Source organism: Amphiura filiformis, chromosome 1 (genome assembly GCF_039555335.1).
Source record: "Amphiura filiformis chromosome 1, Afil_fr2py, whole genome shotgun sequence".
Taxonomy (NCBI): domain Eukaryota; kingdom Metazoa; phylum Echinodermata; class Ophiuroidea; order Amphilepidida; family Amphiuridae; genus Amphiura; species Amphiura filiformis.
This window is the reverse complement of record NC_092628.1, coordinates 40,357,897-40,380,847: the sequence shown is the minus strand read 5'-3', so window position 1 is coordinate 40,380,847 and position 22,951 is coordinate 40,357,897. Positions and strand designations below refer to the sequence as shown.

The 22,951-nt window shown below is 38.2% G+C and overlaps 1 protein-coding gene across 1 annotated transcript in view; it reads left to right on the top strand.

Annotated features, from left to right (window-relative positions):
• Nucleotides 1–22,203, top strand: part of LOC140159998 (uncharacterized) — a 28,611-nt gene extending 6,408 nt beyond the window's left edge. Inside the window, exons 5-14 of the mRNA XM_072183267.1 lie at nt 849–1,102; nt 3,159–3,350; nt 3,726–3,841; nt 5,760–5,898; nt 6,736–6,898; nt 14,933–15,096; nt 16,921–17,190; nt 19,377–19,612; nt 20,918–21,013; nt 21,052–22,203. Of these exons, the coding sequence (XP_072039368.1) occupies nt 849–1,102; nt 3,159–3,350; nt 3,726–3,841; nt 5,760–5,898; nt 6,736–6,898; nt 14,933–15,096; nt 16,921–17,190; nt 19,377–19,612; nt 20,918–21,013; nt 21,052–21,183 (1,762 nt within the window). The 3' untranslated portion in view covers nt 21,184–22,203. The remainder of the gene's footprint in view (nt 1–848; nt 1,103–3,158; nt 3,351–3,725; nt 3,842–5,759; nt 5,899–6,735; nt 6,899–14,932; nt 15,097–16,920; nt 17,191–19,376; nt 19,613–20,917; nt 21,014–21,051) is intronic.
• The last annotated feature ends 748 nt before the right edge of the window (nt 22,204–22,951 follow it).

The following is a 22,951-nucleotide window of genomic DNA, read 5'->3' as shown; positions in this document are numbered from 1 at the left end:
TGATACTTGTAACGTGTCATGTCAAAAGGAGACACGTTTGAGCAGGTTATCAATTTTGAGATTTTTACGCATCTTAAATATAGAGATATTTTGCTCCACAACGCCGTTTTCCCCAATGAAATCGGACATTCCTAAGCAAAGAAATTGAGTTCGTAAGCTATGGTATTAGCTGGTATTATAAAATTGGAAATTGAGATATCGGCCTTTAAAAATATTGCTGACAATGTTGAGAGTAGGAATTACCTTAAAAAATGTCTAAAAAAAATACAAGATGCCAATTATATTCTGGTCTGAAACTATTAGACAATATTTTAAACATTAATAACATCACAAATTCGCAACAAACCTAAATTGTGAAGAAATCACCCGGGCCGATTTTTGGCTATTTCTCCATTTACGATCCTGCCCAAAAGTGTCTCCTTTTGATACGTCATAATTATGCTTCCATAGAATAGCCGGTACCCTGACACGCCGCAACCCCTTCATACGTTGGTAACGTAGAATAGCGAAAGGTTGCTTTCGTCTTCTGACACTAACCGGCTTGCTATTCCAAGACGCAGCCACAGAATGACTGGCGAAAACAGATTTCACATTGCAGCCGCTACGGCATGGAATTCACTACCCGTGGACATAAAATCTGTTGCGACCACATCCGCGTTCATGTCTATGCTAAAGACTCATTTGTTTTCTTGAACTGTTCTCTTGTTATTTGACTTTTGTGTACATTTTTGTAAGCGCCATGGTATCTTTGTGAATGGCGCCATAAATGCCCGTAAATGTAAAATGTAATTTTGCTTTGATCCTTTTAAAAGTCTATTATATTACAATGTTCAAAATCTTTGTTTTAGGCAAGATGTTGATGATTCTGGCAATTCAATTGTGGGCAAGAATGTGATCTATAAATACAACAAAGACAGCGGAGACTATGAGCATTTCCAATATCTCTACTATGGAGGTGAAACCACTCACTACAATGCCTTCGAAATCGACAACCAGATGTACATTTTTCAATGCAACCATAGAGATATTGACGACTTACAAAATACAGAGTCAAAGCTCTATGTTTATAAGGACCCATTGGAAGCAGGAAACGAAAACAAAAGTAGGTGTTTCGAGCGTTTGACAAATACTAGGGCACAACGTACTTTTTGGCCCTATAGCGCCATCGGTGCCCGGATAGGTACCGATGACACGTACTCAGAACATTTGTACAATTCATTCGTTTTTGATTTAAATGAAAAACAATAACACTATGCAACTGTTAATTATTATTCTTGATACAGTTTATTACATCTCCAGACAGTGATGTTAAGAGTCATCGGTAACCTAACCGGGCACCGATAGTTCTATAGGACCAACTTTGATGTGGTGCCTAGGGAAGTGTAACGCTTCCCTGATAAATACATTCTTCACTGAAACTATTAATCTTGGAAAGTGACGTAAATGTAAGGGATTTGAACAAGTGACATGTGAGTTGCAGGCATGTCCATTGTCCAGCACTACAATAGTAGCGGAACTCTCAGCTGTGCCATGTAGCGTCAATAGTCAGTTAAACTGTGTTAAATTGTTTTACAGATACAGGGTGTCCCTGTAACTGCGTTTTTTGGGTATTTTAACGCATAAACCAAGCATAACTAAAAAACTGATGTGATTAATATCAGCTATCACTTGAATTTTGACAATTGACCGCTTCGTTTTTGAAATAAAATAATTTTACGAAACTCATTTTCAATCTGTTCCACGGAGTCAAATATCAATATGACAATAGACGTCTCACGCGCAGATGATGCGCAGTGATTAGCACTCCGAATACAGATCGTCGATTGATATTTGAATCCATGGAAAGGTTTGAAAACGGGAGTTTGGTAAATTTCTTATATTTTAAGAACGGTGTGGTCAATTGTTAAAATTCAAAAAGTATGTGATAACTGATTTATTACTCAATCACACCAGTTATTTAGTTATGTTTAGATGTGGCGAGTTTCCAACGATACAGTTCTTTCAGGGACACCCTGTATCGCGCGTTTCATTTCACATATCCAAATGATAACTGTAATGAGTACTCAGATTAGCCAGAGCTGATGCATATTCTGAACAGCATGGTTAAGTAAGAAATAAAGGATCAAGAAAATTAAAATTAAAACTTAAAAAAACTGGGAAGCAGTGCATATAGGCCTAGCACTCGTGACTGATTAGCATCACATAATATGTAAAGCATGCGATCTGTTAAGGAATGGAATATTTACGTTTAGGCGACGAAAAAAAGAAACCCTGTTCTACGGGCGGGCAGACCTTTCAAGTAGGGTCGGTCGGTCGGTTTTGTTTTTGTTTTTGAAATGACCCAAAAAATAACCAAAATCTGCAAATAATTTGCAATTTGAGAAAATACCAAAAAAAATTTGTTCCGGAAATTTCCGAAATTTGGGTCGGCATTCATTTCTAGAGGAAAATTTTTTCCCCAATTTTTTTCAAAATCTGGGTCGGTCGGGCCCGTAGAACAGGGTTTTCTTTTTTCGTCGCCTTAGCGCCATTTTCACGTATTTTTTGTGGGAGCTGAGAGTACACCAGACCTATCGAATTGCATTCTGAATACGAGGACTGTCCCCGGACTGTCCTTTTTGAAATTCGAGATATAATACAAATTTTATGACAAATTATTAAAATTTGATATTTTTAAATTTTTGATATTTAACAGTCCTCGAAGTAAACTTTATAAATCTAATGATATGTACTGAAAGTGTATGTAGCTGGGATGAAAGGCCGACGATCAATTGAAAATTTTGACCTTTCATATTATTGATATACATTTTTTCCCAAAAAGACCCAATTGATCGTCGGCTTTTCTTCCCAGCTACATACACTTTAAGTACATATCATTAGATTTATAAAGTTTACTTCGAGGGCTGTTGAATATCAAAAATATCATTTTTTTAATCATTTGCCATAAAATGCGTATTATATCGCGAATTTCAAAAATCAAAATTATTTGATATCAGAAGGACATTCTTCGTATTCAGAATGCAATTCGATATGCCTGATGTGCTCTCACGTCCCACAAACAATACTATCCCAAAGTCCATACCCCATCCCTTAATTGCTTATCCGATTATTAATTATTCAATTAAAAATAAAAGTTGATTGTAAACTTTCAATTTCAGCATGTGAAAACTTATTAGGCATAGAGGATGGGAGCATACACGATGATCGCATGACTGCATCTACTGTTGGATGTTGGGGTGCCTATGAAGGTCGACTTAATTACCAATCAGGGCACGGTGCGTGGATCGCAGGAGCAAACGATTATGACCAATGGATTGCCGTTGATTTGGGATATCTTCAGACAGTGACAGGTAAAATATTTCAGAATTAGCAACCTACTAATCATTCAGACCAACAATCAACATGATCAGATCAATCAATTAATTAACCAATCAATCAATCAATCAATCAATCAATCAATCAATCAACCAATTAATCAATCAATCGATCGATCGACCAATCAATCAATCAATCAATCAATCAATCAATCAATCAATCAAATCAATCATTCAAACAAGCAATCAATCAGTCAGCGATCTTTCTGTATTAGCATGTTTACTTGTGGTTTCATTTAGCAGGCTTTAAACTTTACCTGACTTGAATAAAAATTAAAGGAGCTGAGCTTATGAAGACTTCTAGCCAAGAAGCATCAGATTAATCATAATAATTGTATTTGTTCATTGCAGGTCTTGTGACACAAGGTCGACACGGGGCGAATCAATGGGTGACTAGTTATACAGTTGAATACAGTGAAGACGGTGTGACGTGGTTCCCTGTAAATACTACCGACGGGGTAATAGAGGTATGTACTCAAAGTAAAACGGTTAAATATAAACGATAGCAAAGGATGTGTTCTATTGCATAATTTGCATTATGTGCAATATGTGTCCGCATTGAATAAAGATATATATAGAATGTGATCATGGTGGTCACTATGCAAAGGTGATCATTCTGTACGTTTAAGTGTGAGCAAAGGCTCGGGTATTCACAGAAGAGAACACTGTCTGAGCGAACGAGAACGCGTAATTGCCTTGCCTATACCTAGCATATGATGGATCCGAACACAACAGGTTTTTGTCCTGCGTCTCTGTTTTGCAATTTGCTTGAGGATGTCAATGTATGTAAGGGCAGATCTTCTAGCCTTCCTTTTCCCATGCTTTGGTATCCAGTGGACCACGGCAGCTTGGACACTAGCTCCTGCACTCCTGGAAGATTATCCTGGGTTTTTTTTCTCTCCCTGATCTGAAAGCTAAGTTTTTAAAGGGCCTACTTGCGATGTGTTACTTCGAGTGGACATTGAGGACAGTCCTTAGCATACGACGTAGCGCCATCTAGTTCTTTACAACCGTATTGACTCGACAGTAAGTCGAAGCTTGAATCTCCGGAGGAGAGTCGACCTCCAAATTTGTTTAAGTTTGCCTGCAAGCCGACCAAGCTGTTGCCTTTATTCCAAGAAATTGCTAATCTCCTTTAGTTCTGTACTACCATGTTTGTCATGATGCTTTCATGCCCATTGTTGTATGACATAAAATTTGGTTTTGCTCAAATTCATCTTAAAATTCATTTTCAAACCTGCTTTTGCTACTGATGCTTCGACATCGACATTCAAGAGCAATATTCCTGTGCCTTTTCCGTTTTCTTTTCTTTTCCGTCAATTACCATTCTCAAAGCAAAGTCAAGAACACAAAAAACATGTTTAGGTCTAGGATGTATTCTTCAAGTATATTTCAAATGATTCTGCCTGTATCTATCTGGTGATAAGATTAGACCTTGTATTCTAATACAATTTGACAATATCGTCAACGATCAAACATCGGAATTCCACAGGCCTGTAGAATTTTTGTCCCCATCTATGGTGTCAAATGCTTTTTTGAAGTCGATAAATGTAATTACAGCAGAGGGTCGCTAGTCTTTATTCTTCCAATCAGCCTGCGTAATCATCAGTTTGTTAAGGATTCACATTATTCTTAATCACTGATGTGTGAGGGGAGGCTAATATAGGATCCGTATGTGGTTCTGGAAGTGATTGAACCACCATCTCACTTTGCGTGTCACTGGTCAGTCCTCACGAATCAGATGACCAAGGTTTCTTTTCAGTTTGGTGGTAGTCAACAGTATCGACTGATTACAGCAGAATCCCGAGATATATTGCACGTTCACGTACTGCTCCTCACATTGTGGTACTATGACGTCATATAATGTGAATGCGCCCTCGCAAAATTGGGAAATATTCTGACTATGTACAAAACTTGGGCTTGATTTTTGGTTAAAATATCGTACAAACATGTGATTTTCACCAGATTTGTAGTCAAATATTAATGAAAATTACTATTCAAAATCTGAATATGAAGTTTGAAACTAACCCGTGAAGTTTGGCTGACCTACTTAATACCCACGTTTATGGTGATAATAATATTTATTTGCGCTAAAATTAGTTCAAAGGATGGACATAAGATTATCCCGAGGCATTTGGGCGCTTATCGTAGCGACGGTTTTGGTGTACCGGTATTGGGTGGGGGCTAGACTAACTCCACCAGCCGTCTACACTGCGCATGTACTGTGTTATGCTTCGAGAGTTGTGTTATGCTGCCAACTAAGAGAGTTGACGAATGAGGGCAGCAGTCTAGGGGGCGACGATAGTTAATAGTGTTGTTTGTGTTATATGAAAGGTGATAAACACATATATTATTTTAACATTAACTTATTTTTGTGACATGTAGACATTCACTGGTAATAGCGACTGGAGTTCTCCTGTGTATAACTACTTTAATCAGACGCAATTTGCTCAGCATATCAAGATTCGACCAACAGCCTGGTATGGTCACATCTGTATGAGATTTGATGTTATTGGATGTGATGGTAAGTGTGAAGAATATTCCTTGTGTACATTTTATCTTGTAAACTGGCCTCAAAAAGAAACTTATAATTTTTCACAAGGTCATATCTTAAAATCCTCTCCATAAAATGAACAAAAATTGCACACAGGATTACTTCAATACTCTACTCTAAACACTGGTCAGTAAACAAACAGTTGTCCAACTGACACAACAGCAAAATGCACTGACATGGAACAACCTTCCTGGACCACATTAACAGCCCAACAGACTTCTTTGGCTGGGTTCCAATTACTCGCCTGTGAATGTGGTCCCGGAAGCTGTTCCGTGTCAGTGCATTTTACTGTTGTGTCAGTTGGACAACTGCTTGGTTACTGACATGTGTTTAGAGTAGAGTATTGAAGTAATCCTGTGTAATTTTGTTCATGTACAGGCGAATAATTGGCCTCTTTCTGATGCCCGTTTATTTTAATATTACAAGGAGGGTTTTAGAAGCTTTTAGAGTCTAAGTTGCTTGACTGAAGTTTCAATTGATGTTGTGTTTCTCTTAAACTGGCAGAGTAGAGATTGAACAACCCAAGCAACCCGTTTATCGGTTTGCCATGGGCAGATAATACCCAGTGTGATATACTTGGGAAGAGGAGACGGAGAAGAAGAGAGGGATATGAAGAAGAAAAGTGGAAGAAGAGTAGACGAAAATGATTAAAGAAGGAGAAAGGGGAAAATACAAAAGCAATAAGAAAGAGGAGAGCTATGTTATTTATTTTTTCGATATAGCATATACGTACCACCATTATGTAGAAATAGATGCAATTCAATTGTTTTCATATTATTGCTTTATTTTGATTTGTTTTATAATAAGCCGATACACCTTTTGAGGTGCACCAGACATTTGCAACAAGAGGTGCATATGCTACAACGTTCGTTAGAGATAATTACGGACACCCATACTTCTTCATATCTAATATGCAGACCGATACTGATAACTATGACACCACTTCTGAAGTCTTTAAGTGGTATACCAGGTAAGAAAGTAATCATATTTCGGTTTTCGTCATTTTTTATGATATTGATTCGATCTTTACCATGTGTCCTATTTACCTCGGTGACGTCACGCTTAATTGATTTGCTAAGAATTCACCTTTTCGGTAAATCCCATAACCCTTTGCGAGTACACCTGAGACCTCGTCATTTGACGTCACGCCGATCTGCGCCGATGCGCACATCGTTTATCGAACATCGTTACTGCGCATTGCAAGTCGGCGTGACGTCAAATGACAAATTCTCAGGTGTAGTCGCAAATGCTTATGGGATTTACCGAAAAGGTGAATAGAACAGGGTACCTGTCTCATCAACATCAAAGTGATCAAACCACTTAGTGTAGTCACCAGAGGGGGTTCCCATGCACCGAGTGCTTTTTTTTTCTAACTTACATTTTGTAATCCTGAAGGTGTCTAGTAAATGAATTTTGATGTTCCCAAAATTAAATATTGTCCCATGGGGTTCATTTGGCGGCCATCTTGGATTCCGACAAAATTCAATGAAATTGACATAACTTTTGAACTAGACATCATAGGAAGACAAATGACCCCATTTTTCGGGATAATGTGGACATGAGCAATCAATTAAAAGGGGTATTTTCATGATTTAAACATGTTGGATACATTAAAATGCAAAATATTATGTCCCATGACATTCATTTGGCGGCCATCTTGGATTCCGACAAAATTCAATTAAATTGACATAACTTTTGAACTAGACATCATAGGAAGACAAATGACCCCATTTTTCGGGATAATGTGGACATGAGCAACCAATTAAAAGGGTTATTTTCATGATTTAAACATGTTGGATACATTAAAATGCAAAATATTATGTCCCATGGGGTTCATTTGGCGGCCATCTTGGATTCCGACAAAATTCAATGAAATTGACATAACTTTTGAACTAGACATCATAGGAAGACAAATGACCCCATTTTTCGGGATAATGTGGACATGAGCAATCAATTAAAAGGTTTATTTTCATGATTTAAACATGTTGGATACATTAAAATGCAAAATATTATGTCCCATGACATTCATTTGGCGGCTATCTTGGATTCCGACAAAATTCAATGAAATTGACATAACTTTTGAACTAGACATCATAGGAAGACAAATGACCCCATTTTTCGGGATAATGTGGACATGAGCAATCAATTAAAAGGGTTATTTTCATGATTTAAACATGTTGGATACATTAAAATGCAAAATATTACTAAAAATAGTATCTTCAAGGCATACTCGTCTGTATATAATAGGAGCTCTTTTTGGTACATTGAGAAGGATATTTTGATGTTATTGATTTATTTACTATTTTCTCTTCTAGGTACATGACTTAACTTATTATTAGCTAGAACTGGTGTTAGTGAACTAAAAATCGTAGCATAGTTATAGTGAAGTGGTGGATAATCATGCCAAAACGCAAGGGTGATAAAGGTACCGAGTCAGACTCACTGCAGAAACGTCCACCGGTAAATTGTATTTTACATGTGAGTGGTATTGGGCATCTAGATTATACACCGCTCAGTAAAGTAAGGGGCTCCGCCACTGACAAGCTGGCTCAGCTACATGACATTTGCGACAAAAGACACATTGAACCTCATGATTCACCCTATCGCATGGATGATGTCTGTATTCACATTCCGGAGAGTCTTGCTGGTGTAGATTTATATAGAAACAATTGGATATCATCGAGGCTGCTACCAAAACTTTACTGAAAATCAATATCGTTTGAAATGTAGTGCTAATGAAGCTTCAACATCACAATCCTCTCGTAACCGTAAATTACCAACTGTCATGCGACTGTTCCCTCCACAATGTATCTTTTGTGAAAGACTGGAAATGACAGTGTCTGGAAAGACTGAGAGATGCATCAAATTCCCAGTATTCAAGGACAAATAATACGGAGCATTTAAGGAGCCTACTTGGAAACAGATTGAGCCTCTGGCACTAGCACTAGGACTACATACATCGTCTACATAGCATGGTGCTAGGTGAGGACCGCTTTGCAAGAGAGGCGAATGAGAAGCTGAAGGTCCTACTTGAGAACCACATTATCCATGACTCGATCGTCTATGCCAAATTTCATCTAGGTGACAAAGGGTATATCACCAACAACCTGGTCTACAGCGGCAGCATCTCTGTCGCAGACGCGGTGATTGGAAACTACCAAAGCACATACTGCTCTGCACTATCATCCGGCACCTCTACAGAAGCAAACAACTTGCCACTATTCTCAGTAAGCTGGATATAACTGTGACACTGAGATCTATAACTTCGTCTTGGAACTTGAGACAGTGCTGGCCAATGATCTTGATGAGGTTTCCACATCTCTTACTCTGCAGATCATTACCGGCGAGGGAAAGGACGTGTTTCATCTCGAATGGGACAATCTAAACAAAACAATGACAAATATTCATGGGCCAAACGTGGTGAACAGCACTGGTGGGATAATGATACAAGATGTGAAACCCGGTTTTGATACCACTACTAACCAGGATCGGACTCTCCCTCTCTACGAGCGTAGATATACCCGAGACCATGGCTTCTGTTCATATCTGTAGTCAAGTCGGGCCCAAATTTCCTGAGGGAACCGTGTTCACTCCGCCCATGATAAATAGCGAAATGTACTCAACATGCATCTCAAAGAATATCGTGTCTGGTCATTTACACGGGAAGCAGTGGGGAGAAGCAGCCTGTCCCAGGGTTTGGTGGCTTCTTGATCCTCTCAGCTACCGGTGTGAAACCCCAAAGAAAGTCAACTATCGACTATTTCACCCCTATCCATCACCCCTTCACCATCCAAGTGGGTCAGGAGTATGTCCTTTTCTTCATATGTGACATACTTCAGAAGCATGGTAAAAGTGGAGGGTCCTGTAAAGCGAGGTCGAGGGTCTCACGAGGAGTACATGTCTGTACAAGATTCAGCAAGGTCTTGGGGTTGGTGACCTCAACGTTCTCCTCCTCAATGAATCGCTTAATTAACAAGCGCTTCACCGGCTTCACCGACTGTTTAGAGGCAGAACAGTGTTTTTGCATATGCCTTCCCTGTCAATACACTACGTAGGCAGCCACTGGTAATGAGATCAGCCACCAAACCCTGGAACAGGTTGCTTCTCCCAATAGCTTCCACAGATGTGAACAGGATCAGGAGCCATGGTCTCGGGTGTATCTACCTTTAGGGAGCGCACCTTGCTCCGCGCGTAGAGAGGGAGAGTTCGATCCTGGTTAGTGGTATCAAACCCGGGTTTCACATCTTGTATCGTTATCCCACCAGTGCTGTTCACAATATTCTAGCCATAGTTTAGATTGTCCCATACAAGATGAAACACGTCGTTTCCCTTGCTGATAATGATCTGCGGAGTATTATGTGGAAACCTTAGCCAGCACTGTCTCTGGTTCCTAAGGCGAAGTTGCATGTCTCACAGTGACCCAGCTTACTGAAGATAGTGGTGAGTTGTTTGCTTCCATAGAGGTGCCCGATACTAGTGCAGCATGTGCTTGGTAGAAGAAACAGGGCCACATCCTTATACTTATCTTTGAACCCCAGCTTCTGCGACAGAGATGATGGCGCCGTAGACCAGGTTGTAGGTGATATAGCCTTTGTCACCCAGATAAAACTTGGCAAAGGTGATCGAGTCATGAATATCATGGTTCTCAAGTCGGACCTTCAGCTTGTCACTTCTGTACTCTGGATTGGGGAAGCCACTTCTTTCAAACTCTTGTATGATTGTACAGAAGATTCAGCGATGTAAGTAACTTAAGCTCCTTCTGCCCAACAACTCGGTCTTGAATGAAATCAAGGACAACAGTGAATGCCAGCAGATGTGCAGCAACTTTACGATCCTGCTCTGTTTCAATTGTCGCTTTCGCTTCATCACGCAGGTAAGTTGTGTACTGCGTGTTGAAAGAATCGCGACAGGAATAGTGGAAATTCGCCTCTCTTGCAAACAGGTCCTCACCTTGCACCATGCTATGTAGACGATGTAGTCCTAGTTCTAATGCCCGAGGCTCAATCTGTTTCCAATTAGGCTCCTTAAATGCTCCGTCTTTGTCCTTTTGATGCATCTCTCAGTCTTTCCAGACACTTTCATTTCCAGAGGGAACAGTCGCATGACAGTTGATAATTGTAATTTACGGTTACGAGAGGCATGATGCAGTCATGTCTACAGTAGAATTCATCTCGACCTTTGCAGGACTTAACCCCATTAAAAGCTATTAAACCAAGATAACACTCATTGAAACAGCTCAACTGATTAAATCGGATCTTCTCTGGTTGTGCACAAGTGACTGTTTTCATGTGCGATATCACAATAAAGCTGGTATTCATAGCTTCAGTTGGGTAACCGATTATAAAGGAAACGAAAGGAAACAATGTTATGTGTGGCTTTGTTCACGAAATCAGACAATGTCGTGCTTTTTGTAAACCAGCATTCTTGAAAATGAGCAACATAATGATTTTTGACTTAACACGGTTTAGAAATAATTTCTTCATATTTTTGGTGTTATCTGTCGTTTACATATCCTTCCTAAAACACCAAAGTACGAGTATTTCCAAACATCTAAATTTGCTAAAAATTTAGGACATGTTACAAAACTATATTGTCTAGAATGTTAGAAGAGTACTTTTAATATTGGCCGGTTATTTTTCACACAGCGACGTTAACTAGGCAATGTACTATTACCTATAACATTAACTAAAACCCCAAAGTACGAATATTTCCAAACATCTAAATTAGCTAAAAATTTAGGACATGTTAAAAACTATATTTTCTAGAACTTTAGAAGAGTACTTTTAATATTGGCCGGTTATTTTTCACACAGCGACGTTAACTAGTCATATCCCCATACTGTTAACGTAGGGCTATTTGTAAAGGTCACGCGTCAATGGGAAAGAGCACTGTGTATTGTGTATAGGAAAACGGACAGTAACTGCAGTATGGATTGTGATGTTGAAGCTTCATTAGCACTACATTTCAAACGATATTGATTTTCAGTTAAGTTTTGGTAGCAGCCTCGATGATATCCAATTGTTTCTTTATAAATCTACACCAGCAAGACTCTCCGGAATGTGATTACAGACATCATCCATGCGATAGGGTGAATCATGAGGTTCAATGTGTCTTTTGTCGCAAATGTCATGTAGCTGAGCCAGCTTGTCAGTGGCGGAGCCCCTTACGTTACTGAGCAGTGTATAATTTAGATGCTCAATACCACTCACATGTAAAATACAATTTACAGGTGGACGTTTCTGCAGTGAGTCTGACTCGGTACCTTTATCACCCTTGCGTTTTGGCATGATTATCCACCACTTCACTATAACTATGCTACGATTTTTAGTTCACTAACACCAGTTCTAGCTAATAATAAGTTAAGTCATGCACCTAGAAGAGAAAATAGTAAATAAATCAATAACATCAAAATATCCTTCTCAATGTACCAAAAAGAGCTCCTATTATATACAGACGAGTATGCCTTGAAGATACTTTTTTAGTAATATTTTGCATTTTAATGTATCCAACATGTTTAAATCATGAAAATAACCCTTTTAATTGATTGCTCATGTCCACATTATCCCGAAAAATTGGGTCATCTGTCTTCCTATGATGTCTAGTTCAAAAGTTATGTCAATTTCATTGAATTTTGTCGGAATCCAAGATGGCCGCCAAATGAACGCCATGGGACATAATATTTTGCATTTTAATGTATCCAACATGTTTAAATCATGAAAATAACCCTTTTAATTGGTTGCTCATGTCCACATTATCCCGAAAAATGGGGTCATTTGTCTTCCTATGATGTCTAGTTCAAAAGTTATGTCAATTTAATTGAATTTTGTCGGAATCCAAGATGGCCGCCAAATGAATGTCATGGGACATAATATTTTGCATTTTAATGTATCCAACATGTTTAAATCATGAAAATAAACCTTTTAATTGATTGCTCATGTCCACATTATCCCGAAAAATGGGGTCATTTGTCTTCCTATGATGTCTAGTTCAAAAGTTATGTCAATTTCATTGAATTTTGTCGGAATCCAAGATGGCCGCCAAATGAACCCCATGGGACAATATTTAATTTTGGGAACATCAAAATTCATTTACTAGACACCTTCAGGATTACAAAAATGTAAGTTAGAAAAAAAAAGCACTCGGTGCATGGGAACCCCCTCTGGTGACTACACTAACTATAATACCTCCCTGAATGTGACAGAGGGGTCATCGAACTTTAGGCCAATCAAATTAAGAAACCACCCACCACTAATTACAACAGAATGCGTCCATCTACCAAAAGCTAACACAAAGACATCTCAAAAGTCCCCAAAAATCCAAGTGTGGAACAGTGCCTAATTTGCATAAATCCAAAATGGCCGCTTATGCAGGGGGTGAAATTTCAACTTTGGTCAAATCTTGCTACAAACCATACCATTGTATTTTTCTCTCGTCATAAGAAAAAGTATAGTGTACATTTCGTGAGTTATAGGGGGAAAGTTCAAATGCCAAAAGTGGAAAAAATGAGCAATTCACCAATTTTGATAAAATGGTCTCATATTGTTAACCCCTTGTTTTTCTTAGGTTGATTGGCCTAGTTGGTACAGATAACAGCAAACCTGCCTTAAGTCATTTATGTAGCTTGATCATAATCGTTTGCTCTTGTGACACATGCGCCATGCCCTCCTTGGTTAAAAATCACAACCATCAGCATCAGCAGCAGTCATCAATACCCCCAGCATGATCATTATCACATTTTCACAGGGGCGTAGATTTCTTTTTGATATTGGAGGGGATGAGGTTTGAAAAAAATTCTTGAAGTATAGGGAATCCATTGCCTTTTTGGCGACAGGCTAAGTTTATATTAAAAAGAGCACGAATGCGTTTGCCATATTGAAGCTAAACTGGTGAAATATGGTGCAAAAGTCGAAACTGGCAAAAATTGGCACTTTGGGGGCTTAAATTGCCAAACATGAGGTTAATTTGGTCAAAAACCCACATACAGGTGTCGACATGGGGGAATGATTGTATGGACCACCCCCCTGGCAAAATATTGGGAGGATTTACCCATCCCCGGGATCTACGCCTATGCATTTCCAGATCAATATTCGTGAAGTGTTTGTCACTTTTAATTGGGCATCCGTGATATGGAAAATCGACATTGTTTGCTATACAGGGTGTCCCAGAAAAAATTACCGAGTGAATATATATTTGAACGTAAGTCGAGAAATAGACATCAGAATCCAAAAATTGAAAATGTAGCGCATAGCCTATTTTATTCTGCAGCACATACGAAAATTGTATTTGATTCGGTTGACTGGTAGCGAAGAAATCAACGATTACATAAAGCGCGCATCAATGCAGTTCATTCCAAGTTTGAATAACATGCGCTTTTTTCATACTTGCTCACCGCTTCCTAAAGTTTGTGTATTTCATTAAATTTAGTCCACGTTATCTATTTTATAATCCGAGAAATGTGAGAATTTTTTTAAGCCAGCTGGAATTCTTTATGCAATAATTCTTTATGCAACATTTATATCAACATTAATGAAAAAAGATATTTACAAGTACCGAGCATCATCTTACATGCAAGCTTTCGCTTTCAATATCGTGCAGGTTTTCAAATTTGAACAAAATCTAATTCAATGTTTTGCAAGAAACAGATTGTTTAAAAAGAACAAAAAGGATTTCACACAACAAAATATGAAGTCCATTGACAGTTAATCACTAGTTCGCATTGTGTTGCATGATCTTTCTTTCACACTTGGAATGAAGTGAATTGACGTATGCGTTATGTAATCGCTCATTTCTTCGCAATCAGTCAACCGATTCCAGTAAAATTGGCGTATAATATGCAGAATAAGATGGACTACACGCTGATGTTTAGATTTTCGGATTCTGATGTCTATTTCGCGACTTGCGTTCAAAGTCATTCGCCCGGTAATTTTTTTCTGGGACACCCTGTATATGGCTTCCATCATTGTCTTCATTGCTTAATATTAATTATTTGGATTATTATTTTCAGATATTCACAATTTTACACAATTCAAGAAATCGATACTAAAGGGGCGACAAGATCAGCGATGTTTGACATTGATGACGTTCTTTATGTTGCCATACCGTTTTTCAAAGGCCAAAGTAGCGGATTTAGTGTGCCGTCTGAACTATGGAAAAGAGGGGAATCTTATGGTATGTTTGCTGGTTTGTTTGATTTAAGCAAATTAAAAACATGCAATAGCTTTTAAGGATCTGGAATGAGCGTTTTGAGCGTTTCGACAGTATTTTTTTGTGTGACATTAGAGCACATCAGACATATCGCATTGCATTCTGAATACGAAGCATCTCTTTCTGATATCAAATAATTTTCATTTTTGAAATTCACGATATAATACAAATTTTATGACAAATTATTAAAATTTGATATTTTTCACATTTTGATATAACAGTCCTCAAAGTAAATTTTATAAATCTAATGATATATTTTAAAGTGTATGTAGCTGGGAGGAAAAAGCCGACGATCAATTGAAAATTTTGACCTTTCATATTGAAGATATGGATTTTTTTCCCCAAAAGACCAAATTTTTTGGGTGTTGGGGGGGGGAATCCATATCTTCAATACGAAAGGTCAAAATTTTCAATTGATCGTCGGCTTTTCATCCCACCTACATACACTTTAAGTATAAATCATCAGATTTATAAAGTTTACTTCGAGTACTGTTAAATATCAAAAATATCAATTTTTAATCATTTGCCATAAAATGTGTATTACATTGCGAATTTCAAAAATCAAAATTATTTGATATCATCAGGACATTCTTCGTATTCAGAATGCAATTCGATATGTCTGATGTGCTCTAATGTCCCACAATAAAATACTGTCCAAACGTTCATACCCCTTCCCCTAAAGCGTGCTAACCATTTTTAAATGATAATAGAATAGACAAAGAATTACACCAATTAGTTTGGCAAATCACTTTCTATGCTCTATCTGTATCATCATGTAAATATAATGAACTGGGTGCTTTGGATTCAACCTTAAACAAGTGTAAAAACTGTGAAGCATCCTCTTTTTATGACATTTTCAGTAGATATCCACGAAAAAAGCTTATTCCTAAAATGTCAGTTGATTCCGACTTCGCGTTTGCGAGTTATGCATGATTATGTGTACTAAAGTATTACATTGTTCCATAGACAATGTGTTGTAATTTCGTTCTGGTATACCAGGTCTTTGCCTTTGGTGCGAGAGGTCCCGGGTTCAATTCCCCGCAGGACCCCCCCCCAAAAAAAAAAAAAGGGGAAAAAATCTCCGCTCCCCCTGTGGTTCATCTGGTAATGGCGGGGCAGATGATCCATGTGAAAGACCTCGTTTACAGGTGGTTCCGATCAGGGTAACGCCCGATTGTCGGCTTCACTTGCCTGTCCTGTAAAAATACCCCGACCAGCTATCTACGGCGACCCCCTTCGTTCACCAGGTCACTTGTGCCTGGCCGAAGTTTCGTCAGCGTTATCTCCTAGATTTCAGCTGCTAATGCCTAGATATGCCCGACATAAAAAATTTAAAAAATAAAAAAACCAAATTCAAATTTCACGATATCTTTGCTAAACGAATTAATCTGCAAGAAATTTTTTGTACATAAACATTATGTAGCCAGAGGTTTCCAGTGATATAAAATTTTTTTTTTATAGAAAGTGGGGGGGATGATGCTGTGGATCACGAAATGCCCTTTTAAATAACATTATGTTAGAATATTTGCAGCGGGTTATCAAAAATGTGTTTTAATGTTATGAAATGGTTTTATACCCTGTATATAATCCGACATTTAAACGATTTCTGACAATATTTTTTAACCATTTGCGGATGATGTTGAAAACGTTATGTGTTTGTTGGGATACGGCTATTGCGTTCATGGTGCCATTAGAAGGAATTCTTCGATCTTTGAGAACTCAGTACTAGTACCCAGTCCAGAAAAGGCACAACCCACTCTATTTGTGAAATTCTTGTCTTTTCAACAGAATACATGGGATGTTACCTTGATGAGGAGGACCGTGCAATGACGGGCGATAATTACACATCGTCTGATCTAACCATTGACTCTTGCATCGCTTGGTGTCGCCAGCTAGGGCATCCGTTTGCTGGTATGCAAAGCGCGTCGTATTGCATATGTGGAGATTCCGATTATGATGTTTATGGAGTTCGTAGTGACGGAGAATGTAACTCGGCTTGTACCGGAGATAGCAGTGAAGCCTGTGGAGCAGCCTGGAGGAACTCAGTTTACAGAACCGGTATGTGATTTGAAATGGTTATTATGTAATTTATTTTTGTTATTATTATTATTATTATTATTATTATTATTATTATTATTATTATTATTAAAGGTGTAGTTCCAATTATTATTGTTATGACTCTCGCTGATATGTGACCATCCACCACAACTGAGCCCGGATGTCGCCAGTGCCACTATTGATATGCTCCATTGAACTTAACAATAAACAATAGGAAACAAAGGATTTATTGACTGGTTTATTGATTTTTCACTACTTCAATGTCAAGTACTATAGACATGATATACATCATTTTAAAGCTAATTTCCCAAGCAGAATATTTTGGTTGAATATCTCAAAAATGATGATTGGCGACTTCAGGGCTCAGTTGTGCTGGATGGTCACATATGACATTTTACAGTAGAAAGTACACTAAACAAAAGTATTGCAACATAGAAGAATTCGGCAAAGTTGAACATCCTGTCAATTTCATATTACGCACTAATATGAGGGCGGGTTAGTGTAGTGGTCTTCTCACTCGCTTCTCACCACTGTGGCCCGGGTTCAATTCCCCGCGGCGCCACATGTGAGTTTGGTTGCCGATCCATGCTCGTCCTCGCAGGTTTTCCTCCGGGTGCTCCGGTTTTCCTCCTGCATCTAAAATCGGACCTCTTCCCATATCCCTGTCCCGTCATATCCGGATGGCGTCCCTTAAATTTAGTAGCCTCTGAGCACTATTGGGATTAGCCCGGCTTCGGCCGAATGTTATAAATAACAAAATAACAAATATAAATGGCAATGCTCTTTGCATCAGTGAAATGATTAAGATTAGGCTAATCCACAGCAGCTGAAGGGAGTATTCCATCATGCATCTGCTTGCTCCATAGCAAATACATACAAAACATAAGTAAGAGCGGCTTAGATATTGAGAGCCATGGATAGTTAGTCACAAGACTTTGGAGATCATATTTTTTCAAACCAAAGTCTTAACTCCCCTGATATAAGCGAGTAATTGAAAGTTGAAGTGAGGGATTTTGTGTACACTTTCTATGGCATATGCAGTTCTACTGTGGTACTGCAGAGCATGATGGGATACACCTATCTGCTGCTGTGAGGCTAATCAATGGGATGAAAGGTGTACGTCCCCAATGTTGACATCATGCGCTTATTTTAGTGCTAACAATAGAAAGACGGAAAGCCGATTGAATGGAATGGCGGAAAAACTTTAGTCATGTCTTTACAATGGTCACCTTATGGTTTAATAGGTTTCTCCAAGGTATCGGTAAAATAGTGGTGGGAGAATGATTCATGGATGTGCAGAATGGAAGAAAGGTCCCCTAACGTATGGGGAACTCAGAAGAAAGAATGGTCATGTGGGTACCACATAAGGCACCCGATGACATTTAATTACACCAAAAACAAGGTCTTGTGGGTTCATTCCGTGTTTAAATGTCATTATGTCCTTATGAAGTAACCACGCGACCTTATCATTTGGCCTAGAATTGAAATTCCTGAGTCCCCCGATCCTGGTAAGACGTCGGCTATCTTTGACTTGTTTTCGCCCAAGCAACACTTCCAAGCTTGATACCTCACATTAAACCATTTGGCGTTCATTATTAAGGTATCTTAACACTTTGTTGACTGAAGATTATTCGTCTCTGCGTTCAAACGAATTTCCATTATTCCGACGAGATACAAAATAATGTTCCACACGGTTGTTTGATGTGTATAGAATTGGCTTCATTATTAAGTAAATGCAAACTATAGGTGGCGCTATTTGTCATAAATCATATTTCTTCATTTGCAAGGGGTAGTTAATCAATACTGCCATTAAAACAGGTGGAATAGGTGAAACAAGCAACAAAGAAATTTTATAAACATATTTCATCAAAAAATTAAAGGAATTATTTGTATTAAAAGCATGAAAGAGTAATTTCCAGTAGCTAAATAGCGCCGCCAATCTCGTTACAAATAGATACATTTTATATCCCAAAAAGCTTTAAAAATGTCTGTGAAAGTGAATAATGTTGTAAATAAGGCGAAATTAAAGTTGAAAATGGCTCAAAAGCATCTGTGTACATTATCATAATACCCCTTTAAGCTGTTTAAACCTAAAATTGGGTTGTACATGATGTTTAGTTTTAAACAACCGTGTCCAAGATGTAATATTAACACATCACCGTTTTTATCGTTGCCAATTTATTTAGAACCCTCTTGGGAAAAAGTTCAGAATCTACCCGGAACTGATTCTGGTGGTGGTGCTAATAGTATCGATTATTTTGAACATGGAGGATCACACTACACAGTAATTACTCGTTTCCATGATGAATCAAGCTGTGACCATGCCATACTTATTTGCATTTGGAATGCTGGGAACGGCGAGTTTGATGCCCACCAAACTTTGACGGTTACTGGGTGCTTTGTTGAGTCAACCGTATTTAAGGTAAACATTTTAGACAATCTTGAACTTAGACAAATTAAATTACACATATACTTGAATTGATTTATTTGATTGAAGTCTCCCCCCCCCCCCCATGACACAACTAGTTTCTGGAGATACCTTACTAACCGATGCCTAGCCCAATCGCACACTATAGCCCTTCTGCTTCGGCTAATGGCGAAGTAGACACTGACATGTTTGCCGATTGATGTGTCCTCCGGCACATAGGCCTGTCAATTGTAACGCCCGTGAGGGGTGGTGGGGTATTATAGTCGGAGAACGGAGGTGGCCTTTCAGCGGCTTTTCAGCATTGATATCACACGAAAGCTACCCAAGGTCCAAACCATGTCACCAAAGACCTCTAGTGATTTTTCCTAACATCTGTCACGCAAAAGCAACATAACATAGTGTCGTTATGTATGACCTTTACAACTAACACTTACCGGGTTTAAGTGCTGTTTGTCAAGTGCCAACAATAACCCAGTGTTAACTAGTTCCATCTACCACAGTCACAGCCAATTAGCGCCTAGAATGGGCCACATGACTGCCATGGTTACCATTTCCGGTTGGCTTTACACTGGTTTAGGCTCTCTCTGACTTGAGTTTCATGCGATCTCCTGTTATTTTACTTATCAAGGCGGTTCCCCCGTTATTATAATGACTATGCTAATGAATTATAGACTGGCATAAAGAGTAACGATCAAGCTTGATTGACAGAAACAGTTTCGCGACATTCGTCTTCCAGCTGCGGCAAACCCAGGCCGGTTAAGTGAGGTAAAATTAGCGTTGAATTTGCACGGGACTTTGGACAAGATTTTGGGTTTTCATTTCTCACACAAATGTACGGTCCCCCGTTACCGAAACTTGTATCGGGTTAAAAATGCAGACACATTAAAAAGAATAAGTAATCTCACTATAGAGTAAGTACTAAAATCATAGGTCTTAATATACCTAACTAGTTGCCGTCCTATACCTACAACACAGCGCTACCAGTAGAGATCAATTACATATTGTGAGTGCGTCTGTCATGTCTGTGTTGTGGGTATAGTAGGTAACAATAACTGCATGATGATCAACTTGATTGCCAATTTCCATTCAGCACTGTTTTTATTACATTTATTCTTGTTTCTTTAATAACAAAGCAATTTGAAGCCATTTAGAACTTGTAAAACAATACCCTCATGCTTCTGTGAAGCCGATTTTGACGTGTATTCTCATCCCTACACACAAACACACACACCCCCTATACACCCCGCAAACATAAAATATAATTATCAATAATTAAATAAAACATATTGTCATTCCCAGGTACAAGACGACACATTTCTTATCGCAGCGAATAACAGGCAATTCTACGACGTTACCAGTGAAGATGAATATGCGGCTGAGAATACAATATACAAATTGGAAGGACGAAATTCGTCAAGTTTGAAAGTTCTCTCACTGGCCGTGCAACTTGGGATTGGGATGTATTTTGGCGCGATGAGGAGTTATATTTGGTGCAAGGCAATGAGCGTAATCATAATAACACAGTTGAAGGAGAAGCACTCTTGAAAATCTATCATTGGGAATAAGTAGCCGGCAATGCGTGTGTCGCGGGAAAAATTTTAGTTCATAGTTAATCAAGTTCAAAATGTTTGAATGATATTTATAGGAGCTAGGCAGCCTGGTGATGACTATTTTCAAGTGAACATAATCAATATAAACATGATAAGCGTGTACATTGAGGCGGATAGGATTTGGTGTCGCGGGAAAAATTTAGTTCATAGTTAATCAAGTTCAAAAAGTTTGAATGATATTTATAAGAGCTAGGCAGCCTGATGATGACCATTTTCAAGTGAACATAATCAATATAAGTATGATAACGTAATGTACACATCTGGGACCAAGTTTCACCCAGAGTTTCATCTTCCTTTATTATTGCCTAAAAGTGAAAGATTAGTCAGTCAAATTGTCATTTGGTATTTTTGAAATGAAATGAAAACAAAACAAACAAAAAAAGAACCGAAGAAAACAGCAGTATTAAAGCTCTATGTAAAATGCTTTCAGCTTAACCACTAACAGGCTATGTTAGCACATCTATGACACTAACAAAGGGGCTCAAGTCTGAATTTTGAAGACTTTTACGATCCTCCCGATGAACAAATCACCAAGTGGGTCTTCAAGCGTTGTTACGAGCTATTAGTCTATAATGGTTCTCCCATCATTTCATATCGCACAATAACTAATTGCTCTACGAAGGAAATTATGATATACACTCGATTCATATCTTACACGTATAATACAATTTTTGAATGATGTGTTTGATGACGGAGGAAAAGGCCCTAAAAGAAACCACGTAAAGTTTTTCGGTTAGCCATGATGTTACGGATTCCACTGCATATAACATATTCGGAATAGAGAACCTTTTTTCATATTCGGAGTAGAGAACACGGTGACTTGTTTCGGAATAAATAACCTTTATTCGTTTTCGGAATAGAGAACCCATATTTGAATATTCGGAATAGAGAACCTTTTTTCATATTCGGAATAGAGAACCTTTCTGTTTTCGAAATAGAGAACCTGTTTGTGTTTTGGGAATTTTCGGAATAGAGAACCTTAGGAATAGAGAATAGCGAATCTTTAATTACATTCGGAATAGCGAATGGTAAAAGTACACATTCGGAAAAGCGAACCTTCGGAATAGCGAATCTTCGGAATGGCGGACCTTCGGAATAGCGAGAGGACCACACTAAATGTTCCTGTCAGTGCTGCAGTGCAAAACTTCTCATGCAATTCCATCTTTAACATTACATTCAAATAATAATTACATTGTAAATTGATATGACACCAATTTTTTTCAGGAATATCTTGTTTAAATAATTATTATCAAAGAACATTTTTGGTATCTCTGTGGATACAAATGATTAGAGGATTTAGTGCCATGTTAGCAAATGTTTTGTAACAAGAGTTTAAAGTAACTTTAATCTTGCTTACTTTGTTGCTTCAAAAACTTAACTATTGTAAATAACTGTATTATATGAGAAATAAAAAGTTAACTACAGAGTTTCAAATGACCGGATATTTATCATTTGAGTTTGACACCCACAACGTCATTGTCATGATTACTCAGTTTAAATAAATTTAGCAGCAATTTATGTTATTTTCAACCTTTAAAAAATCAATGATAAATGGCTATTCATTTGAATATGAAAAGAGCCCAAGTCCATTTTGGAAATGTGTGTTTTTTCATCTCAAATGAAACTGAAGACAACTTTTTTTCTTAATTATCAGATTCAACCAGTTTGGCTGGTTGGTCTTTATACTGACCAAAATTATTCAAAATGCATCAAATTTGTGTAA